Source organism: Ctenopharyngodon idella, chromosome 16 (assembly GCF_019924925.1).
Source record: "Ctenopharyngodon idella isolate HZGC_01 chromosome 16, HZGC01, whole genome shotgun sequence".
In the NCBI taxonomy this organism is placed as follows: Eukaryota; Metazoa; Chordata; class Actinopteri; order Cypriniformes; family Xenocyprididae; genus Ctenopharyngodon; species Ctenopharyngodon idella.
This window is the reverse complement of record NC_067235.1, coordinates 23,198,256-23,218,695: the sequence shown is the minus strand read 5'-3', so window position 1 is coordinate 23,218,695 and position 20,440 is coordinate 23,198,256. Positions and strand designations below refer to the sequence as shown.

General features: G+C 37.2%; 3 protein-coding genes across 4 annotated transcripts; 2 read left to right on the top strand and 1 right to left on the bottom strand.

Annotated features, from left to right (window-relative positions):
- Positions 1–2,232: 2,232 nt before the first annotated feature.
- hormad1 (HORMA domain containing 1) lies at positions 2,233–11,853 on the bottom strand. 2 transcript variants are annotated; one of them, XM_051866607.1, is made up of 15 exons: positions 11,172–11,853; positions 10,883–10,962; positions 10,585–10,729; positions 10,425–10,485; positions 10,228–10,264; positions 10,083–10,103; positions 9,916–9,942; positions 9,704–9,771; positions 9,409–9,560; positions 3,694–3,851; positions 3,495–3,587; positions 3,337–3,388; positions 3,162–3,226; positions 3,000–3,080; positions 2,233–2,718 (listed from the first exon to the last, which is right to left on the bottom strand). In XM_051866607.1, the coding sequence occupies exons 2-15, from the start codon at positions 10,913–10,915 to the stop codon at positions 2,638–2,640; spliced, it is 1,074 nt and encodes a 357-aa protein (XP_051722567.1). In that variant the 5' UTR covers positions 10,916–10,962; positions 11,172–11,853; the 3' UTR covers positions 2,233–2,637. The 2 variants fall into 2 exon arrangements, with proteins under 2 accessions (XP_051722567.1, XP_051722566.1); XM_051866606.1 differs by having other exon boundaries at positions 11,067–11,194.
- Positions 11,854–11,906: 53 nt separating this feature from the next.
- On the top strand, positions 11,907–17,578 carry ensab (endosulfine alpha b). Its single transcript, XM_051866613.1, has 3 exons — positions 11,907–12,096; positions 14,461–14,583; positions 14,778–17,578. Exons 1-3 carry the CDS (start codon positions 12,040–12,042, stop codon positions 14,949–14,951), a joined length of 354 nt encoding a protein of 117 aa, XP_051722573.1. The 5' UTR covers positions 11,907–12,039; the 3' UTR covers positions 14,952–17,578.
- A 976-nt stretch (positions 17,579–18,554) lies between these two features.
- On the top strand, positions 18,555–19,935 carry mcl1b (MCL1 apoptosis regulator, BCL2 family member b). The gene is made up of 3 exons (XM_051866610.1): positions 18,555–19,053; positions 19,279–19,529; positions 19,667–19,935. The coding sequence occupies exons 1-3, from the start codon at positions 18,693–18,695 to the stop codon at positions 19,781–19,783; spliced, it is 729 nt and encodes a 242-aa protein (XP_051722570.1). The 5' UTR covers positions 18,555–18,692; the 3' UTR covers positions 19,784–19,935.
- Positions 19,936–20,440: the final 505 nt, after the last annotated feature.

The following is a 20,440-nucleotide window of genomic DNA, read 5'->3' as shown; positions in this document are numbered from 1 at the left end:
AAGCCTTGTTTACTGAAATAAAGAAAAGAAAGTGAATTATAGGTACCGACCCAAAATCAGTTTTGTATTTTCAAATACTTGTTCTAATCTAATGTAAGACAGATAGCACTGGTCCTGGATCTATGGGTGGGCAGCTTTTGTATTCAATTCGAGGTCCACGTTAGCGAGCCACTCTGTCCTGTCCAGGAGCTCCATTCACTTCACAGTCAATAGTTATTTATCATCCAACATATTAGCGATTGCAGTGTCGATATGAAGTCCAGCGCTGAAATTAGTCAGTGCCAAGTCTGTAACTACAGCCCAAGGTCAGACACACACTCCATTGACAGGAGTGATGGTCCGCAGCTCACAGGCACATACATCCAGCCCAAGGTCAAGTGTACGGCACTGCTATTTCAGAAGGGACACATGTGTAAAACACTCTGTCATGCTGAGAGATGCCAAGCATGAATTCAGCTTGGCCTAGACGCATTTTATCTCACGTTTTGGATACTAATCAATATGGTAAAAGTGGAAGCCACTCTAAAAGATTCAACTATTGCTATGTTTGGTCAGAGATAAAGTTGCAATTTTCATCCATATGTGATTTCTCTCAACATGTCAGACTGTCTGTTGATATATTCATGATTGCACTTATGAAAAATAAATTGCCTTGATATTTACATTATATTCTGTTTCAGATATGAAAAACAGAAAAGCAAAAATAAACACACAACTATGACTATAGAGATGTCCAACTATTTGCTGTATATATTAATTTGAATCAAACAGAACTATCTTCTGTATTTTTATTAAAATGTGAACATCATGTTTGAACATTTTTGTTGGCATCCTTTAAAAAAATTAAATTGCACTAAAAGTTTAGCCAAGCTGCTAAGCTTAAGAATTGCTAATCAGCAGCAAAACATTTTCTACCCTTCTGGCAAGGTCAGGGGATCACAGTCCCCTGCTAAATGTCCAAAGCCCCCCCCTCCCAGAAGCCCTGAGGGGTGATATCACCCCCCACATATAGACACACAGCCTGACAGCAGCTAACTTGGTTCGATTGCTTGGTCCAAACTCAAGAATGATTCCACCACCCTCCCCCTCCCCCCGCAGGTCTCTTTTTACATTGTACTTTTTGGGTCCAAACCGTGATATGTTTGCATCATCAATGTGAGTACAAACAAAAAGAGCAGATGCTAAACGGACCAAACTCTGATGTCAAAACTGAAAGCTCTAGTGTAGAAGCAAAAGGGCGAAGGGGTTTCTGCTGTCTCTGATCAGTGACAAATCAAGCCTCAAAGACAGTGTTTCACAGCCAAGCCTGAAACTGCAGATCTGGAATTGGAGTTTGAGACACTTTTGTCTCTAGCCAACTTCTTCTACACTCGGGCAATGAGCCAACAAATATTCTGGAACTAGATAAAGTGAACACTGTTGTAAACAAGGACTACTGCGTATATATTATTGTTACAATGGAGATCTAGAATATGTTTGCAAATAAAAACTTTGCTATATGAGCTGTGTCCCAATTTTTTCAAGTAGGTGTGATAAAAAGTTTTTTAAAAACACTGGCAAAAAACCCTCTCATACTGTATGTTATACAGTTGATTTAGCTTGATTTAGGGTCAATTAGCATGTGCAAAAATACAGCAGGACTCAGGTTACTATTCTCCACTTTATCTAACAGGGAACAATCTTAGAACTTTGGCTAATGTTCAGGCAAGGTTCTCTCAAAGTTATGAACAAACATTCTTCCAGTAACATTAACAGAATGTTCATTCAAAGTTATCTGGTCTTTAATAATGTTCTCAAAACATTAGCACAAAAACATTATCTATACATTATTTATGGAATTTTTATTTAAAATTTTTACTTAGAATTTCATCTAACATTTTTAAATGTTAGTACATTTTTCAGAATGTTTCAGAATGTTCAAAAGCAATGTTTCTATAATGTTTGCAACTAGAAAATTTCCTTAATGTTCACATAACCAAGAAAAAAACATTTAAATAAACAAACCAAAAAACTGGATGTTGTAAACATTCAGAAATAATGTTAACTTAATGGGTACGATAGCAAAACATTCTTAGAACATATTTTTGTTAGCTTTGTCCTACATGTAGCTAATACTTTTCTGAGTTTGTATTTTATTTTTAATATAATTTACAAATTATCAAAGCAGTAAAAAAGGTATTTCCAGTGTCTGTATGTATAGATTATTTTAATATGTCACTTTGGTTCTTCAAGTCAAAGTAAAGGCATGTTTTTATTGGAATCCCTGTTTTGATACAAACACACAGGCAATGTGCATGCTGCCCTCTAGTGGACTAACTAAATATGTACATGGTACTTTGGCAGCAGTGACCAAAATCCAGCAATGCTACTAAAATTTCCTGGCACTGAAAGCAAATTGTGACTATTCAAATATATCTCATAAAATATTAACATACATAACAAAGTACACAATTTAAAACTCCTTAGTGCACTCATCATGTTACCGTATGCCCTTGAACTATAGAACTTGTTTTACAAAGCATTTCTGCAACTAAATGAATCAAACCAAAACCAAAAGACATTAAACAGGATGCAGCATGTGTCAGTTTGTTGCTGTGTGACTGTACTGGAAAAACTGTGAGTGTACTAGTCACAGTGTTATTTGGGTACACTGACTTTGCGCCTCTTTGGGGCAGATGGCTGGGGATCTTGGCTTAGCGGGAACTCTAACTGAGAGATCTGCAGAGATAGAGGAAGTGCATTTAGTTGTGGCAAACTACAGTTCATGAGAACATGAACACTTGAATAATCTGTTTAAAAGTGAAGATCTGTTCACTTAACATTTTTCCTGATTCTGATTGCATGATAGAGCCGTCAGAATGAAAAATGTTGCATGAAGCTAAACCTTGCATTTAAATTCAATGACTGATAAAAAGTTCCATTGATTATACTGGTAAATGTGACAAAAGTCCAACAAACATGACAACACATACACGGGCCATGGGCATTGTATTTCCCACCTGAGGCTCAAAGATGCGTCCACTCCTGGTCTTCCTAGCGTCCACGTTAAGGTCAGCAGTTTTCTTTACCAGATTGTCAATCTAAAATAAACATTACATAATAAAACACAACTTCCTCTCATACACAGGCCACGAGAGCAGACTGTGAGTGTGGGGCGCTACCTTTGCACCTGTTGTAAGATCCTCCTTGCTGTTTCTGTGAGTCTGTTGTGAGTTCTCCTGAGTTTCTGTAAATGTGACAGACCATGAGCAATGGTTGCTGTGAGTTGGTGGTGATTATCTTGATTAGGTTCACGCCGATGTCATTTAACTGGCAGACACAGAGTGTAACATTCACCTGAGTATTCAATGCCAGCATCAGTGATGACATTCTCCTTTGTCATACACTCCTGTGAGCAAATAAGTCCATCATTTGAGATTAATATTCACATTTTGTAAAGTTAAGGCAGAGAAAGAAGCTGAGAAAATATCTGTTAAGTATTAAAAGGACCCCACCTGCTGAACTGAAGTTTCAGACATCGTCCCATCCTCAAACATTTTCAAAGACCATTTTGTACTCACACATACTTCCACATCATCATCATCAGGCTGTTCACGCACATAAATACATGTATAGTATTGATCAATTCTTTACGCAAATGATATTATATTTTCTGCCAAACAGATCAGTAGGTGCCTAGCTTCTTTATCTCACCGGATCAAGTCTCTTCCGCTCAGTGGTGACATTCATCCTGAGGCTATGAAAAGGTGTGACCACCTCTCCCATGGTCAGATTTACTGGTTCCCTCTCAAATATCACTGTCCTGTTGTCATCATCCTTAAAGCCAGGTGGCTGATACTCCTGAGGGGTCACTGAAACACAAATACATGCTGACACAGAATAATACAACACCAATACCAGAGGTGCCCAAACGTTTTACTACGAAACGCCATAAATCAAACTTGATTGAGGGCAGTGGGCCAAAAGTAAATGTTGCATTATATTCAACTGTATTATATTAAAAAACAAATGAGCTTATATTCAGTACATTTCAATGTAAAAAATGAAACAAAAATGTAGAGATGCCATAAATTGGAACCGAGTTAGGTTCCAAGTTTTAGTTTTAGTTTTATTTTGACTGAACTCTATTCCGGACTTGCACACAAACTGCATTGCAATCATTTCTCAAAATGTCATTTTTTTGTGGAATTATTATGAAGTCTGTAAACAGGATGTTAACACAGACCAGAGACAGGACATTCTTAAGACGGATACAAAGTAGAGAACACAGACATGCCATCAGAGCAAATACTGTATCAGACACAGCAAGCTCACTGTTTGCGATGCTCGAAATACAGGAAAAAAATATAAATATCGGGGGGTGGGGGATGATGTGAATGTATCTCTGAAGGGAACTGACTGTCTTCAGAAAAGCTTCGAGGGCATTTTCTTTTCCTTTTACCTCTGTATAAAAAGTAGTGTTTATAAGTGCACTGCTGCTTTGTGCTACTGCTGCTGTTCCATAAGCGCCACCTACAGGCAGAGAGTGAATTTGCAGTTTCATTTAGTCCCCCTGCTGTTTTTGTTTTGTGCAGGTGTGACTTATGCAGCATAATTTCACAAATCTAAAGTTAGACCATTCTGTTTTTAAAGTTAAAATCTTTAAATTATACAATCCAATTAAAATTAAAATAACTGCTCATGGTACATGTGTGCAGCATCTCTGTTTGCATCATGATTAAAATGCAGTGATTCCTTCTAATTTCAAATGGCTACAAATATTTTTTAAGGCCAGTTTGCCTGTCATAGAGCAAATGAAGAGTTCATTTGCAAAAACCGACAAACACCACTTTAAAAAAAAAAAAATTGAACTGCTGTGCATTTTTCTCCACATATAGCACGTTCTGAACCATAAATCCATTTTGTCAGAAAAGCCGGTATTGTCCACCGTCAAGGCATCACGAGCTCACGTTTTACAGTAGAAACTGACAAGTGTCCTTGTTTGTGTACAGAAAACAAAGAAACCGATAAGTCCGTTATCGGTTTCTTTTTCTTTCCATATACAAAGAAACCGATAAGTCCGTTTTAGCGAATCAGCGCGCAGTACTCAGGTCAGGTGACACGGCTTCTAGTCACTTCAAAAAGACGAGCTAGCTGAGGGAAGATTCGTCAAAGCGGACTAAAAGTGATCGAGGATTTATAAATTCGACTCCTGCAAGTCCTTGTACACCATACACATCTTAAATGCTGAAACCTTGGCTGTCCTTTTGCATTTGTGTGTGCGCGCATGCGCATGCCTGTGTGTGTGTGTGCCGATCTGTTAATGTATGAGTGAGCGTTTGTGTGCACACGTGTGTTTGAGTGTGTTTAAATGCAATTACAAAGAAATTACTTGGTTTTGTTAAACTGAAATGTGGAGTTATTTGCTTTTGCCAAAAAACGACTGTTGGAGTCATCTGCTTTTGCTAAGAAACAAACTTTTAATATATACAGTATCTCACAGAAGTGAGTACACCCCTCACATTTTTGTAAATATTTTATTATATCTTTTCATGTGACATCACTGAAGAAATGAGACTTTGCTACAATGTAAAGTAGTGAGTGTACAGCTTGTATAACAGTGTAAATTTGCTGTCCCCTCAAAATAACTCAACACACAGCCATTAATGTCTAAACCGCTGGCCACAACAGTGAGTACACCCCTAAGTGAAAATGTCCAAATTGGGCCCAAAGTGTCAATATTTTGTGTGGCCACCATTATTTTCCAGCACTGCCTTAACCCTCTTGGGCATGGAGTTCACCAGAGCTTCACAGGTTGCCACTGGAGTCCTCTTTCACTCCTCCATGATGACATCATGGAGATGGTGGATGTTAGAGACCTTGCGCTCCTCCACCTTCCGTTTGAGGATGCCCCACAGATGCTCAATAGGGTTTAGGTCTGGAGACATTCTTTAGCAAGGCAGTGGTCGTCTTGGAGGTGTGTTTGGGGTCGTTATCATGTTGGAATACTGCCCTGCATCCTAGTGTCCGAAGGGAGGGGATCATGCTCCACTTCAGTATGTCACAGTACATGTTGGCATTCATGGTTCCCTCAATGAACTGTAGCTCCCCAGTGCTGGCAGCACTCATGCAGCCCCAGATCATGACACTCCCACCACCATGCTTGACTGTAGGCAAGACACACCTGTCTTTGTACTCCTCACCTGGTTGCCACCACACACGCTTGACACCATCTGAACTGAAGTTTATCTTGGTCTCATCAGACCACAGGACATGGTTCCAGTAATCCATGTCCTTAGTCTGCTTGTCTTCAGCAAACTGTTTGCAGGCTTTCTTGTGCATCATCTTTAGAAGAGGCTTCCTTCTGGGACGACAGCCACGCAGACCAATTTGATGCAGTGTGCGGCGTATGGTCAGAGCACTGACAGGCTGACCCCCCACCCCTTCAACCTCTGCAGCAATGCTGGCAGCACTCATACATCTATTTCCCAAACACAACCTCTGGATATGACGCTGAGCACGTGCACTCAACTTCTTTGGTCAACCATGACAAGGCCTGTTCTGAGTGGAACCTGTCCTGTTAAACCGCTGTATGGTCTTGGCCACAGTGCTGCAGCTCAGTTTCAGGGTCTTGGCAATCTTCTTATAGCCTATGCCATCTTTATGTAGAGCAACAATTCTTTTTTTCAGATCCTCAGAGAGTTCTTTGCCACGAGGTGCCATGTTGAACTTCCAGTGACCAGTATGAGAGAGTGAGAGCGATAACACCAAATTTAACACACCTGCTCCCCATTCACACCTGAGACCTTGTAACACTAACGAGTCACATGACACCGGGGAGAGAAAATGGCTAATGGGCTATATGCACGGAGCGTTCTTTAGAACTTCCGCATTAATATAAGCCAGCTCAAAAACTTCAGATGAGATGTCATTTGCTGGTGTGTTGAGCATCAGTAGTGTAATACTTAGTTTATAATCAGAATATAGTCACTTAAATAGTCAGGCATAGCATTAATTTAGTTATTCAAACGTAAGATGGCATAATAAATAAATAAATAAATAAAGACATACCTCATTGTTACTCCTTGACTAAATTCTATTGGACCATCAGTTTTCACACTTTTATGTGAAAAAAAGCTTCAAAAATTAAATATTTATTGTGCACTTTAGATAGATTAATTGAAAAAATGTGTTTTTACAAGTGTGCTGAAATCATTGATCTTGTGCTGCACTGACAGCTGCTGTAATTACAAAGGGAAAGCACAGTGCTCGCTTTCTGTCATGAATCACAAGAAGAGTTATTGTTTTTCTTAAGATTTTTTGAGTATTTCATAAATCACATCAGTGGCGCCTACAGCCGTACGCACTGTGCGTACCATGAGAGGGCGCTAATTAATGCCGTTTTTTTTTTTACATAATCACTCATGACATATTAAGAAAGCAAGAGAGAATGAGAATAAATAAAGGTGTGCGTTTGTGTGTTGTAAAGTCAAATGTGTTTATGTGCGTGCATGGGTGGGCGTGGGGGATATGGGTGAAAAGAAATCTGATTGGATAGTTTAGTTTCATCACTTTTTCCACACATAAAAAATATTACTACAGATTTAACAAAACAAGCTCAACATGTTTAAACGCTCTCTAAAACAGCTAAACTTGATTGAAACATTTGCAAAAGGCCTAAAACTATTGAGTAGGGATGGAGAAATGAAACCTCTTAAATATTTGAAGCTTTTCTCTGAATGTTTCGGGAAAAGTTTCAAGGCATTAAAGGGTTAGTTCACCCAAAAATGAAAATTCTGTCATTTATTACTCACGCTCATGCCGTTCCACACCCGTAAGACCTTCGTTAATCTTCGGAACACAAATTGAGATATTTTTGTTTAAATCCGATGGCTCCGTGAGGCCTACATAGGGAGCAATGACATTTCCTCTCTCAAGATCCATAAAGGTACTAAAAACATATTTAAATCAGTTCATGTGAGTACAGTGGTTCAATATTAATATTATAAAGTGACGAGAATATTTTTTGGTGCGCCAAAAAAAAACAATAACGAATTATTTAGTGATGGCCGATTTCAAAACACTGCTTCAGGAAGCTTCGGAGCATAATGAATCAGCGTGTCGAATCCACAGTTCGGAGCGCCAAAGTCACGTGATTTCAGCAGTTTGGTGGTTTCCGAATCATGATTCGACACGCTGATTCATTATGCTCCAAAGCTTCTTTTTTATTTTTAAATAAGTGTTTTCTATCAAATGTTGAATTTCCTACATTTTGAAATGTTCGGTTTTACAATGGGGACAATCTCAGAAGGGTGAACAAATAATGTTTGTGGTCATCACATTAAAAATAACATTTGAAGTGCTGGGGAAAAAATGCATGTGCGTGTCTAATTACAGACACGGCGTTTTTAAACGGTCCCAATAGCGTCGTCTTTATTGCAATCAATAAAACTGGTTTATTGGAAAATTAGGTAAATATGATAAGTGCATTAAAATATGAATACAACATTAAAAAGTCAACCATTGATGGTTTTGTGTCGATGTACAGCGACTACAGAATGAACAGCTAACAGTTCACCGGAAATGCCCGAGCTGGCTTAACGACAACCAGGAAGTAACCGTGCATATAGCCCATTGGGCCCAATTTGGACATTTTCACTTAGGGGTGTACTCACTTTTGTGGCCAGCGGTTTAGACATTAATGGCTGTGTGTTGAGTTATTTTGAGGGGACAGCAAATTTACACTGTTATACAAGCTGTACACTCACTACTTTACATTGTAGCAAAGTGTCACTTCTTCAGTGTTGTCACATGAAAAGATATAATAAAATATTTACAAAAATGTGAGAGGTGTCTTCACTTCTGTGAGATACTGTATATAAAAAAAACATACTTTCAATGAACTTTAATTTTGTAAGTTACCTGTATTTTTTGGAGTTAATATTACTTAATCAAAACAACCCAGCTGCAGTTTGATTGATATTATTGGAATGCACAATAAAAAAACATGTTTTGTGAGAATTAATAAAAACTGAGTTTTCTGTTTTTGTAAATGAACTCTTCAAATATACACTGAATAAATTTGCTTAAAAAAAAAAAAAACAGGCAACCAGTATGTAAATCGGCAAATGTGCTTTTTTTAAAAATCGGAATTGGAATTGGCTATGAAAAATCATGATCAGTGCGTCACTACAAAAATGTTAAATAATGAAACAAAAAGATAAATTAGAAATTAAAAAATGCTTCAAGGATATGATATGGCCAAATCAATGGTCATCACTGGCCAACTTTGTCCCGTGGTCCATGGTTTGGCAAAGTATATTGAATGCTGTTAAATAGCCTAAATCACATACTAAAGAGAAATAAATGACAAACAAAGCACTTCATGTGCATGGTACAGCCTGTAGCAGATAGCAAGCATAGATTTACCCTCATCATAGTAGAAGAGTTTCATGTTGAGGCAGACGTCGTCAGGCAGTGGGCCGAGATTTTGCATCAGCATGTAAAGTTTGCGCACCAGCAGCATACTGGATTTCTGGGTGTTGTCACAGGCCATTTTAGTCAGGCTCTGCCCATTTTTGCTGAAAACACAGACATTTATTTTCACAAGAGGAAACATTAATATGTGGTAATAAATAACAATGCTAGAAAAATGATATTAGGACATGCTAGGCAGTTGTAATCCATCAACAAATTTTGATAACTGCTCAAACAGATATGCCACCTCTCAAAGTCCATCTGAGGTCCTTTCTCTGTGTATTTGATTTTAAACTGGTAACATTCAGTCACTTTCTGCAAAAAAGCAAAAAGCAAAAATGCAAATTGAAAGTCTGAAACACATAAACAAGGTCATCATGAAATTATTTCATTTGCATTATATTCAAAGAGAGATTAAGTAACATTCAAAGTATGACATTTGTTTAAATGTCTGATTACCTGTGGATTGTCTGGATCACAGTAAATCTACAAGTAAAAAATAGTCACAATTTTATTTTAAAATATATTGTCATAAGCTATATAATATAAACTATTATACTTCTACATGCAACATATAGTTTTAAATTGATTACTGTTAGTTTTCAAATCAATAAGGTAATACTCACTGATAGAAGAACCATGCGCAGCTGATAAAGCAAAGCAGATGCAAAAGGTTTAAAGGTTACTGAAAATGATGATGACCAGTCCAGTTATATAACTGGTTAGGAAATGTAAAGAAAAGTACATCAGAGAATAAAAGCACAGACTTACATATCTTCTTTGAAGTGCATCAAAACATCCCTGCAACCTGAAATAGTGGAGGTAACACACTCTTCATGTAGCTTAGACGAGATGTTCCCTAGTACACTTCCAAATGATGTATATGTACTTTCATTTTTAATGTTTTAATACATTTTTCATGAAGGGAATGTGAAAACATGATGTGTGTGTGTCAACTGTCCACTTACCACTGCACAATCTGCTGAGCACCAGGGCAGCTATGCTCTCGCAGTATCAGGACTTTCAGCTCTGTGAAAAGAAAGGAAATAAAAATAAAAATAATAAAGTTTTATAATAATGAGATAATGAAGGATTTGTTGCCTGTTCTATTTGATGCATCACTTTTACCTCCAACATATTTGGGTCCATAAGCCTTTTCTGGGAAAAGACCCCTGAGGTAAGTGATGCTTGAGACAGCAATGGCTATAAGTTTTTTCACAAGCACCAGCGACTGCTGTTCGGTGGACACCACATCCGGCAACATCTGACAGCTCTGGAAAAACACACAAAAACACATTCAGTAAGTAAGATACTGTTAGATTTACCACTTGTGGACAGGCCAGCAAAAGCCTAGACAAGCTAAAGTTTAATTAGTTTCAAACAATTGGTGGTACTGTGCTGATTTTGAGAAAAAAAAAATCTTTACCTGGACGGGGCGCAGTTTCTGTTCACTTGCCATGATGATTATAACAGACCAGTTACCAGTTACAAGCCAAAAATTAGTATCTGCAAATATAATGTGCGACTGCTTTAGTTACTGGCTTGATGGCTGATTGCAGCAGTTTTTATGTCAAAAACACATAACAGTGTAAAGAATATAATTATCTTACCAAATAAAGTAGCCAATGAAGATGACTTTTTTTGTACAGTTAAATTTTAAAAGAAATGCAAATATCCTAAAAAGCAATAATAACAATTGCGTTGGCTCGTCTCACCTCAACCGACGTTTTAACTGTCCGTCACTCTCGCGAACGCCATCTCCCGCCATAAACTCCTACGTAACGTGATGTCACGTGACCTCTCTTATTAATTCATGTCTAATTATGTCTAACATATAAAGAAGCAATCAAATGTTGTTATTTAATACAGAAGTATAAAATTATGCAAATATAGCAATAAAGCATTATTTCTTCATTTGAAAAACAGCAATACGTACTATGGATTTATGGAACATTTTTAAATTATTATTAATTACAGTTTTTTTTTTTTTTAAATCTACACTTTTTTTGTTAAAAGTATCACATGTCAAGTCTTGAACGTAGTGGAGTTGTGCAGGGAAAAGATTATAATATATTTAGGATATGGGATAGCAGATTAAAATGCATGACTGATGAATTGTATATGAAGTCTACTTAGGCCTAGGCTTTAAAATTACTTTTTCAAAAACAGCAATTATAAGGTCTCTCCTAGATAACAATATAGTCGCAGGCTTGTTCCCCACTGAAAACCTTTTGAGAATTTTTATTAACATCCCCTGTAAATTTTAATATAATTGAACAGTTTCAATTGTCCAATATAATGTTTATTATTGTATGAGCTCGCAAAGGCATTGTAGCTTACCATTGGTCACTTATTTATTTTGATATGACTATTGGAAATCTACTGGCTGGTTCTTCTGTCTCTCAAACATCAAACCAGATTCCTATTGGCTTTTCCGCTCCTTGACCGTCCCCCAAAGTGACGTCTCTGCAGCGGACGCCATTTTGATACTGAACACCGTGGGTGGATCGGATCGGGCGCGAATAGACAGCAAAATTTACACTTAAACACGTTGATTACTTGGTCAACAAACGCCGAACAGACATGTCATCAGATAACCAGGACACGGAGACGCATTCGGAGCAGGTGGACGAGACTCAGGTGGGGATTACATTGGGGCTGTGCCTCGTTCGTTGCAGTCTCTTACAGTGTCTGTCAATTTTATCCAATATAATTTCATTATGCCTTAATTCCGTTATATTAAAATGACTGCTTATTGCTCACTGACATCTTCAACAGAAATATCTCTGATTATTTGCAATTTGATTGCTGAGCTGTCACCTGCATGAGTTGAACAAGGTGATAGTCGAGCGTTTCACAAGCATGAGCCTCCTTTTGATTGGTTAGTGAGCTCAGACGTCACGAAATAACAGCGTTTGATTGGTTCATTCTGTCACTTTTCGGTTTTGTCACACCTACTCTAACCTGATGGTGTCAGTTGGGTTGTATGAACAAAAATAACTGGGTCGCCCATTTTCATGTTTCCGCAAAGTTATCATGGCAAACTATGAAAGCAGTTGTAGATAAAACTGATTCTAATATTTATTTCTTTGTTGATGTTAAGTTTATATATAAAAAATCTGAAGGGCACTGTTAATTGACAGTGTTGTGCTAAAATGGCATGTATTCATGAGAAAATGAGACGAGTCCCAAGTGTATGCAGTTTTTAAGAGTAGTTTTTTTACTGTGGGAACTTAACAAACAGCCTTGTTTGCACTTTTTCCAGGTGGTGCTGAATATAGCAGCTCATAAATTACTTGTTATAGATCCTAGTGAATCAGCATATTGGACCTAATCAGAAGAGTCTGTTTCTTCTCCAGGGTCCTATTGCATAAACAGCCATGACCAACTAGCAGTTAGCCAAGGGTCTTACTTTTCAGTATCAAATTAAACCAAACTAAATTTTTAAGTAACTGACTTAAAGTTATGAACAGTCTTAAAGAAAAAAGAAAAAGAAAAAAAAGACTAACTCTTAACAGTTAATGCATGATCCAACCCCAGGTCTGTTGTGTTTATTAATCCCAAATACTTTCGCTTTTAGTGGAGGTAAAAAAAAAAATATCATCTTTTTTTTTTTTTTTTTTTTTGATCAATACAATTGGAGGGAAAATGAAATGCCGTTTCCTGGGTCCTAGTAGTGTGGAATAACCTATACAGGATTCTGCCTTTGTGATTTTAAAATGCTGTTTTATGAACTGTTTGTGACTCACATAGACTCATAGGGTGTAGCATGTAGAACATAAACTTAGTTACTGTGTCATGAGGATTTACAAACCTGTTTTTCTGCAGTCTGCCTTCTGCTACAATTGCTTTTTGTCAGTGTAACATGCAAGATCTGCCCCTTTTGACACACAATCTTGTTATTTGCAAAAATGGTCTTAATCTCAAGTCATGCATTCATAATGGAAGTCTACTTAAATGTGTATATACTGCAGTCTATGTCATTATAGCCGTCTTTAAAGGCTGTGTTTTTTTTCTTCACAATTATCCAGGCCCCAGTCTAAACACACCACCACATGATTACTCAGTTTAAGGTGAAGCAGAGGATGATTCAAAATGAAACCACACAAATCCGGGGGAATTTGTAGGTGCTCAAATATTTATCTTTCTGTAATGTTCAATATCTTGGTACGTTTAGCTGTTTTATGCTATTGCAGGACCTGAAGACACATTTTGCTGTTTTACTGTTCAAAACAAACCCGTTTAAACCCCAACAAAACAGAAACGTGAAGATGTTTACAAATCGCCTTGACTCGGATGTTGAATAGTTTGTTGTGACATGATTACCAGATTGTGGTGTTTGTTTATTTTAGCTTGCATTCAAATTGAAACCAAAATTTAATTTCCCTATTCAATAGTGAAGTCAGAGTTTTATATAAAAAAAACACCTGAGAATTTCCTGCCAAAATAAACAGTCTTAGTTGTACCTTGCCCTGAAATGAAGTGATTAAAGGACCACACCTTTTGGGAATTACAGGAAGAATGATATCATGATGAAAGCGGATTTGCTTTATTGTTGTGTTATTGTGAGATTAAGTTTTATTAGTTTTGAGTGTTGATTATTAGTTTGTTCCGTCTTCCTCCTTATAATCATAATTGTAAGACTAAATGTTTATCGAAAGTGACAGAACAACAAAAAAATTAAGCAGTTTTCAACATTGATAAGAATTTTTTCTTAAGCACCAAATATCAGCATATTAGAATGATTTCTGAAGGATCGTGTGACACTGAAAACACTGAAAATTCAGATTTGCCATTCATCACAGGAATAAACAGTTATTTTAAAATTGCAATAATATTTCACAATAATACTGCTTACTGTATTTTTGATCAAATAAATGCAGCCTTGTTGTGACTTCTTTCAAAAACATGACCTCAAACTTGAATGGTAGTGCACATACGAATTTTACTGAAAGTTTTTAAACTGATGTCTAACAACTAAAGATTGCAATAAATGTTTTTCAGGAATCTCAGGACACAAACTCAAATCCTGTGCGGACAGATGAGGCCAACTTGAAAATGAAGTATCCCGGCTTGGGTCAAAAGCCAGGTGGCTCTGACTTCCTGATGAAGAGACTGCAGAAAGGGGTATGTTTAAAGATTTAAACATACTTTTTTACTTCAATTGCACAACTAGATCAAGGGACATTTTAAAAGGCATATTCATACAGTTCCAGGTGCTTGCAACATAGCCAAAACAAACAATACTTCTTTATGATTTCATAAAATTTTAATGTAACTTCTAAAATGTGATCTAACTTCTGCATTTTTTTTATCACCAGCAAAAGTATTTTGACTCAGGAGATTACAACATGGCCAAGGCAAAGATGAAGAACAAACAGCTGCCTGCCGCAGCCGGTCCAGACAAGAACATCGTTACCGGGGATCACATTCCAACCCCACAAGACCTTCCGCAGAGAAAGTCCTCATTGGTTACAAGTAAACTGGCTGGCTAACATCACCCGTAGGTTTTGAAAAAACCCTCTTAGCAAACTTCCAAAACTTCCCCAGCCCCGCCAGACCAGCTTCATCAGGACTGGTTATCAATTTATTTTGTTTCACTTGTTTTCATTTGGGTGTAGAGTCTTGCTGTCATTTTTGTTTCACTTCAGTAGGTCTAACCAACCCAGCTCTGTTACCCTTTTCATATGGTCGGGAAAAACTTAACCCTCAGTACTCCAGGCCCCAGTGGAGCATGATGCACTTTACTCTGTGTACCCTGTACATCAGTCATATTACGAACAAAACCCCGAAGACTTCATAAAACGCTGTTAGATGCTTTCAAATAATTTGAAAATGATTTAAGATGGTTTTAAAAGGCATTGTTTTAAATAGATAATACTTGACCGCCATTGGCCCCAGATGTACATTGGCAGCCCTCTAATCATTCGCAATGACAAAAGAATGAATGTTTTATGAGAATTTCTTCGAAAAAGTCAGTGAACAAGTGGTTAGAGCAATAGTGGTAAAGAGTGGCTGTGTAGCCTTCATCCACTTCTCTACCTCTCGCTCTCTAAGTATGGCTCAGTTTGACTAAATAACAGCTGCTTACGACTGGATTGTTTTACTATTCTCAGCCTTTACCTTCCATGGTAGGATCTAATCAAGCGGTTCCAATCAGGCTGATTAGATTATTGTAATTGCAGCTTTTGGGTGTAAACAGAGAATGTTGTAATTCACTGATAATAGCCAAGAGCAGAAATGGTCTTTGTGGCATGATAAGGGACTTAAGAAAATGTATCTTGTCATAGCATTCAGTATGCGTCAAAAGTTTTGGTTTGGTATGTTTATAAAAAGTAGTGGCTATTTGTGTTCAGTCTTACAGGCATCTGGAGTCATTGTGCTGTCACGTACACTATCAGCAGTGTTTCTATTAATAGGATTAATGTGTGATTATTTCACAATATCCACATATGTAGTATGATGCACATGACTCATTTGATCATCTGGGATGCATTCATCTTGTCTGTCTTAACAAAATGAGTCTATTCAGTCCTAAATATGTATGTATATTCTAAGGAATGAGGTGCAGAAGGAAATTTGCAGAATGGAGCAGCACCTTTGATTCAATATTTGAAAAATATGTCAGATCTAAATAGTAAAATGCTCTACTTAAACTTGAACACAGTTACAAGTTTAAACACTTAAAAAGTACTGGAAAATATTACCCATAGATTGCTTTGTTTGACATGCAGCTTATTATTTGGTTTCAAACCAACATAAAACATACAAATGACTGAATATTATATCCTATGACCCATTCTTTATTATCCGTGGTCTTTAAAGAGATACCCTTTCTTATCATTTAGCAAAGTGTCCTTCTCCATGGGACTCTGATAAACCTCTGTAGCTTTTTCAAAGTTTAAAAAAGACTGCGCAGGCTGTTGTAAATCATTGGAAACTTTGTAGTGGATCTTAACAGCTCATTTATTCCAGGTAGTAAGACCAGGTGCACTCTTTACAGAATCCTAGTATGAAGATAGATACCCTTAAAGGGGAAATCTAGACTCAACCTAGGCAGTTTTACAGTCCAGGTGTCTAAGTCAGGATTTGCATAGTCTAATCAAATTGCCCCTTCTAAAACCACATACCTGCCTACATGTGGCCTGAAGATATAAAAGAAAATGTGTTTAGCTATGTGAAGCTAACTAAAAAACATGTATATTAATGCATGTTGTTATTGGTAGAAAAAAGAAAGAAAAGAAAATACTGTATATCACTATGTAAATTTCACTAAAAGGTGAATTACGTTTAAGGGATTGAATGTGTTTTTTTCCATATGTGGTTGAGGTGCTGGTGGCAGTTGGCAATACATCAGGGAAATATGATGGTCTTGCACTTAGTATTTGTCACTCGATGGTATGTGTGGATGTACAATGTTTCCTTTGAGGAATGCGTTATTGCACAATGCTAGGAGATAATCTTATTTTGTGCTGCAGCCAAATTGTAAATAGTCAAACTGTGCATCTGGTGTCATATTTGTGCATTTTGTCTTGCATTATCTGTCTCGGTTGTCTTTAGAATTTTTAAATGTTCTTTCCAATATTCACAAAGCTTGTGTTTTATCTTTTTGTTAATATCGTGTGTCTGAATCTCTCTCTGCTTTTTAATGCTACAAGACGAGAATATCATCAAATCTAGTGTGAGAAATGTAAATATGGGGTTTAAGGATTCTTGCATTGTAATTAAAGAAAGCTTTGTAATTGAATGAATTCAATTCAGACAGGGCCGAACTGAAAACCTCCCCCTATTCTGCAATGTGATATTCATGTAACATATTAACTGTAAACCAACTTAAGACTCTCTCGCTATATATAGACACAGAAAAATGTATTCATGATTTGCATATGAAGCATTTGGTGTTTAATTATTTCTATTTTCATCCCCATATATATATATATATATGCATTATTGTTTCTGATGTTTTGCTTGAATTAATTTGTGTTTGAAAATGGATTTCCAGAGTCATTTGTTTCCTTATATTTACATGAAAGGATGGCTAATCACGAAGCAAAGATAGATGTTTAAAATGAATATTGGAGCTGTCTGAACCTCAAATAAAGTTTTACATTAATAGCAAAAACATCGAATGGTACTTTTTTCTAACGAAATGTAATTTTTTTTTTTTTTTCATTATAATGCAAGTAAATCGACTGAATGATCCCAAACAAATCTTTTTTGTGGTCGCTTGAGGGCATCATCAAATTGTCAATTTTTATGAGTATTACGGCAATTCTGGTTTTGTTGTACAAAGAAAGGAAACTACAAAACTGATGTAATCAAAGAATTAAAACAAAGGCACGTGCGGCGGTCAGTCTACACAAGTGCGCGCATAGTATGTCATTCATAATCATACCCCCCCCCCCCCCCCTTTTTTTTTTTTTTTACTAGATATACTAGATATTTTGTTTGTTTAAAATATATAGTATAGAGCTGAACCATCACTATTTGCCTATGTACCGATTTTAATCTTGTTTGTCAAATTAAAAATGGAGCTCTTTGAAAAATAAAACCTGAACTGTGAGAAATATTAACCTTTTTTAGCTACTTATGTATACTTGTAGCCTATTTAAGGGGTGCACCATGCACGTTATAAATTCTATTCTACAAATTCTGTTCTACAAATATTTGTCACTAGGGGGAGCGCCACTCTTTGAAAAACTCTGAAATGGGCAAACCCAGTCACCCAGGACAGAAAAACAGGGTGGCATTTTTAAAACCAAACATACATATCTTGTTTTCATAAACATATCTGGTCGTTCATGAGCAGAATGGTCGTTAATCCTACCTCACTCCTAAATGTGAAACATTTTGACATGACATGAAATTATTTTAAATATTACTGTTCCTGAGAATGTAAATAGGCCTATTCCCAATGTCACAGATTTGGGGGCTTTACACGAATCCGGGACGCATTTTACGTGCATTACCAGCTGTATGCTCTGTACTCTAGGTTTCGAAAGCGCAGTTTGTTTTCTGTACGTGCGTCGTCAATGATTGGTCATTAGACCAAACATATCAAAAGTCCCGCCCACCGAGAGAACGTATAAATATCTAGACAGTTCTCGTTCTACGCTTCTGCCTAGACAACATACAATGTAGTTGATTTGAGTTAGTTTAAAATTAGAAAGGCGACGTTTCCTCTCAAATGCATCGTCGATATACTGGATTAAAGGCATTGATGTGAATTTGCAAAAATGTTCCCTGGAAGTAAAGTTTCAAACGACAACGCCTTTTGGCCATGCATTGGATTAACAGCTCTTAACGTCAACAGTTCTGGCGGGTTTGGTGGCAAGAGACTGGTAATGCCAGAGCGGAAACCCCAGAACCAGTTTACAGGGGACGGTCTCCAAGGCTCGGTACCATCCTCGCCTGGGTCGGATATCGAGGAAGTAGATGCTTACACGTCCCTTGCTGTGGAAACACGAGAAATTATTGACATTTTCTTAAAAAACTTTACTGGACTCCCTCATTCTAAAATGGGAAAAAAACAGGTTCTGTCAACGATGAAGAGGGTTGTGGAAAGTCTCGTGGTAAAGCACGAAATCGCTTACAAAGGTAATTTAATTAGTTCTTGCTTCATTTTAGCATGCAGCGCTCTACTGTTTCCCTTTCGCTTTGTTTCGTAATGTTTAGTGGTTGATAAGAACAGGTTAAAGTTAAAGAGTCTTATGGTAGCCTCACCCTCCACACACGCACCTGGCCTGGCAGGTTGCTCCACTTTATGCCACGTATTACCATATTTATGGCTCCGCAGTGCCCTCTAACATATGACTCTCTCAGGTATGATTGCACGTCTGAATCTGGAGCAGAATGGAGAAGATGTGAGTTTCATCAAGACTCTGGCAACAGAAATCTTCAGCGATGGCATCACAAACTGGGGGCGAATTGCCAGCTTGCTGACTTTTGGGGCAATTGTGTGCAAGCATCAGAATGACAGAGGACTTAGCAAGTGTGTGACTCTGGTGGGGGAAGAGATCTCCTCCTATCTTCTCACAGCCCAGCGGGACTGGCTGCTCAAAAACAAAGCATGGGTGAGTTTTAACCACAATAATATGAGCTTGTTTTGTTTTTGTTTTTTTTGTTTTTTGTTTTGTTTGTAACCTGTAATCACCTGGTGTATATGTGACTTGGTTTATATATATATATATATTTTTTTTTATTCCCATAGGATGGCTTTGTGGAATTTTTTCATGTCCCAGATACAGAGGGGGCTGTGAGAAACACACTGATGGCCATTGGTAGTGTGGCTACATTCGGAGCTGCACTTGCTTATTTGATACGGTGAATCTACCTGGACTTTGTAAAAGAAAAGGACTTTTTTGAGAGAGAAAACAGTTGGAATTCATGTTTTTCTTTTCAATCTCAAACAATGCTTTTTGTATGACTTTGTGCTGTAGATAAAAACTATTTTTTTATTAAAAGTGAAATTTAAAGTCATTTAATTGTTCTGATCTGAATTGCAGGTAACACTTTCGATTCGTTTTTTTTTTTTTTTTTTACACAATCACATGTGAAATTGTCATCCCTTCCCACAGTGTTCTGTACAGACATGATGTTCATAAACATGGCTGAATTGGGAATTGCACAGTTGGCATATTAAAGCTCACAACTATTTGTTGCAGTTACTAAAAATAAATTGTGTAATTAACCATTGTAGTACAACACCACATTTTCATGGTGTCACTTCCTGTTTCAGAAACATTCGTTTGCAATGTAATGCACACGTATCCCGCACATAACTTCAGGTGCTGGCTTCAGCTTATAAATAAGCTTTAATGCTTTTATCTAAAACCTCATGGTGGTTCTGTTTTGAGTCCTAATTTAGGACTATGATAACCGTTAGAGGGATAGTTCACCCAAAAATGAACATTCTGTCATCATTTACTCACCCTCCAGTTCCAAAATTGAATGAGTCTTCTGTTGAACAAAAAGAAGATATTTT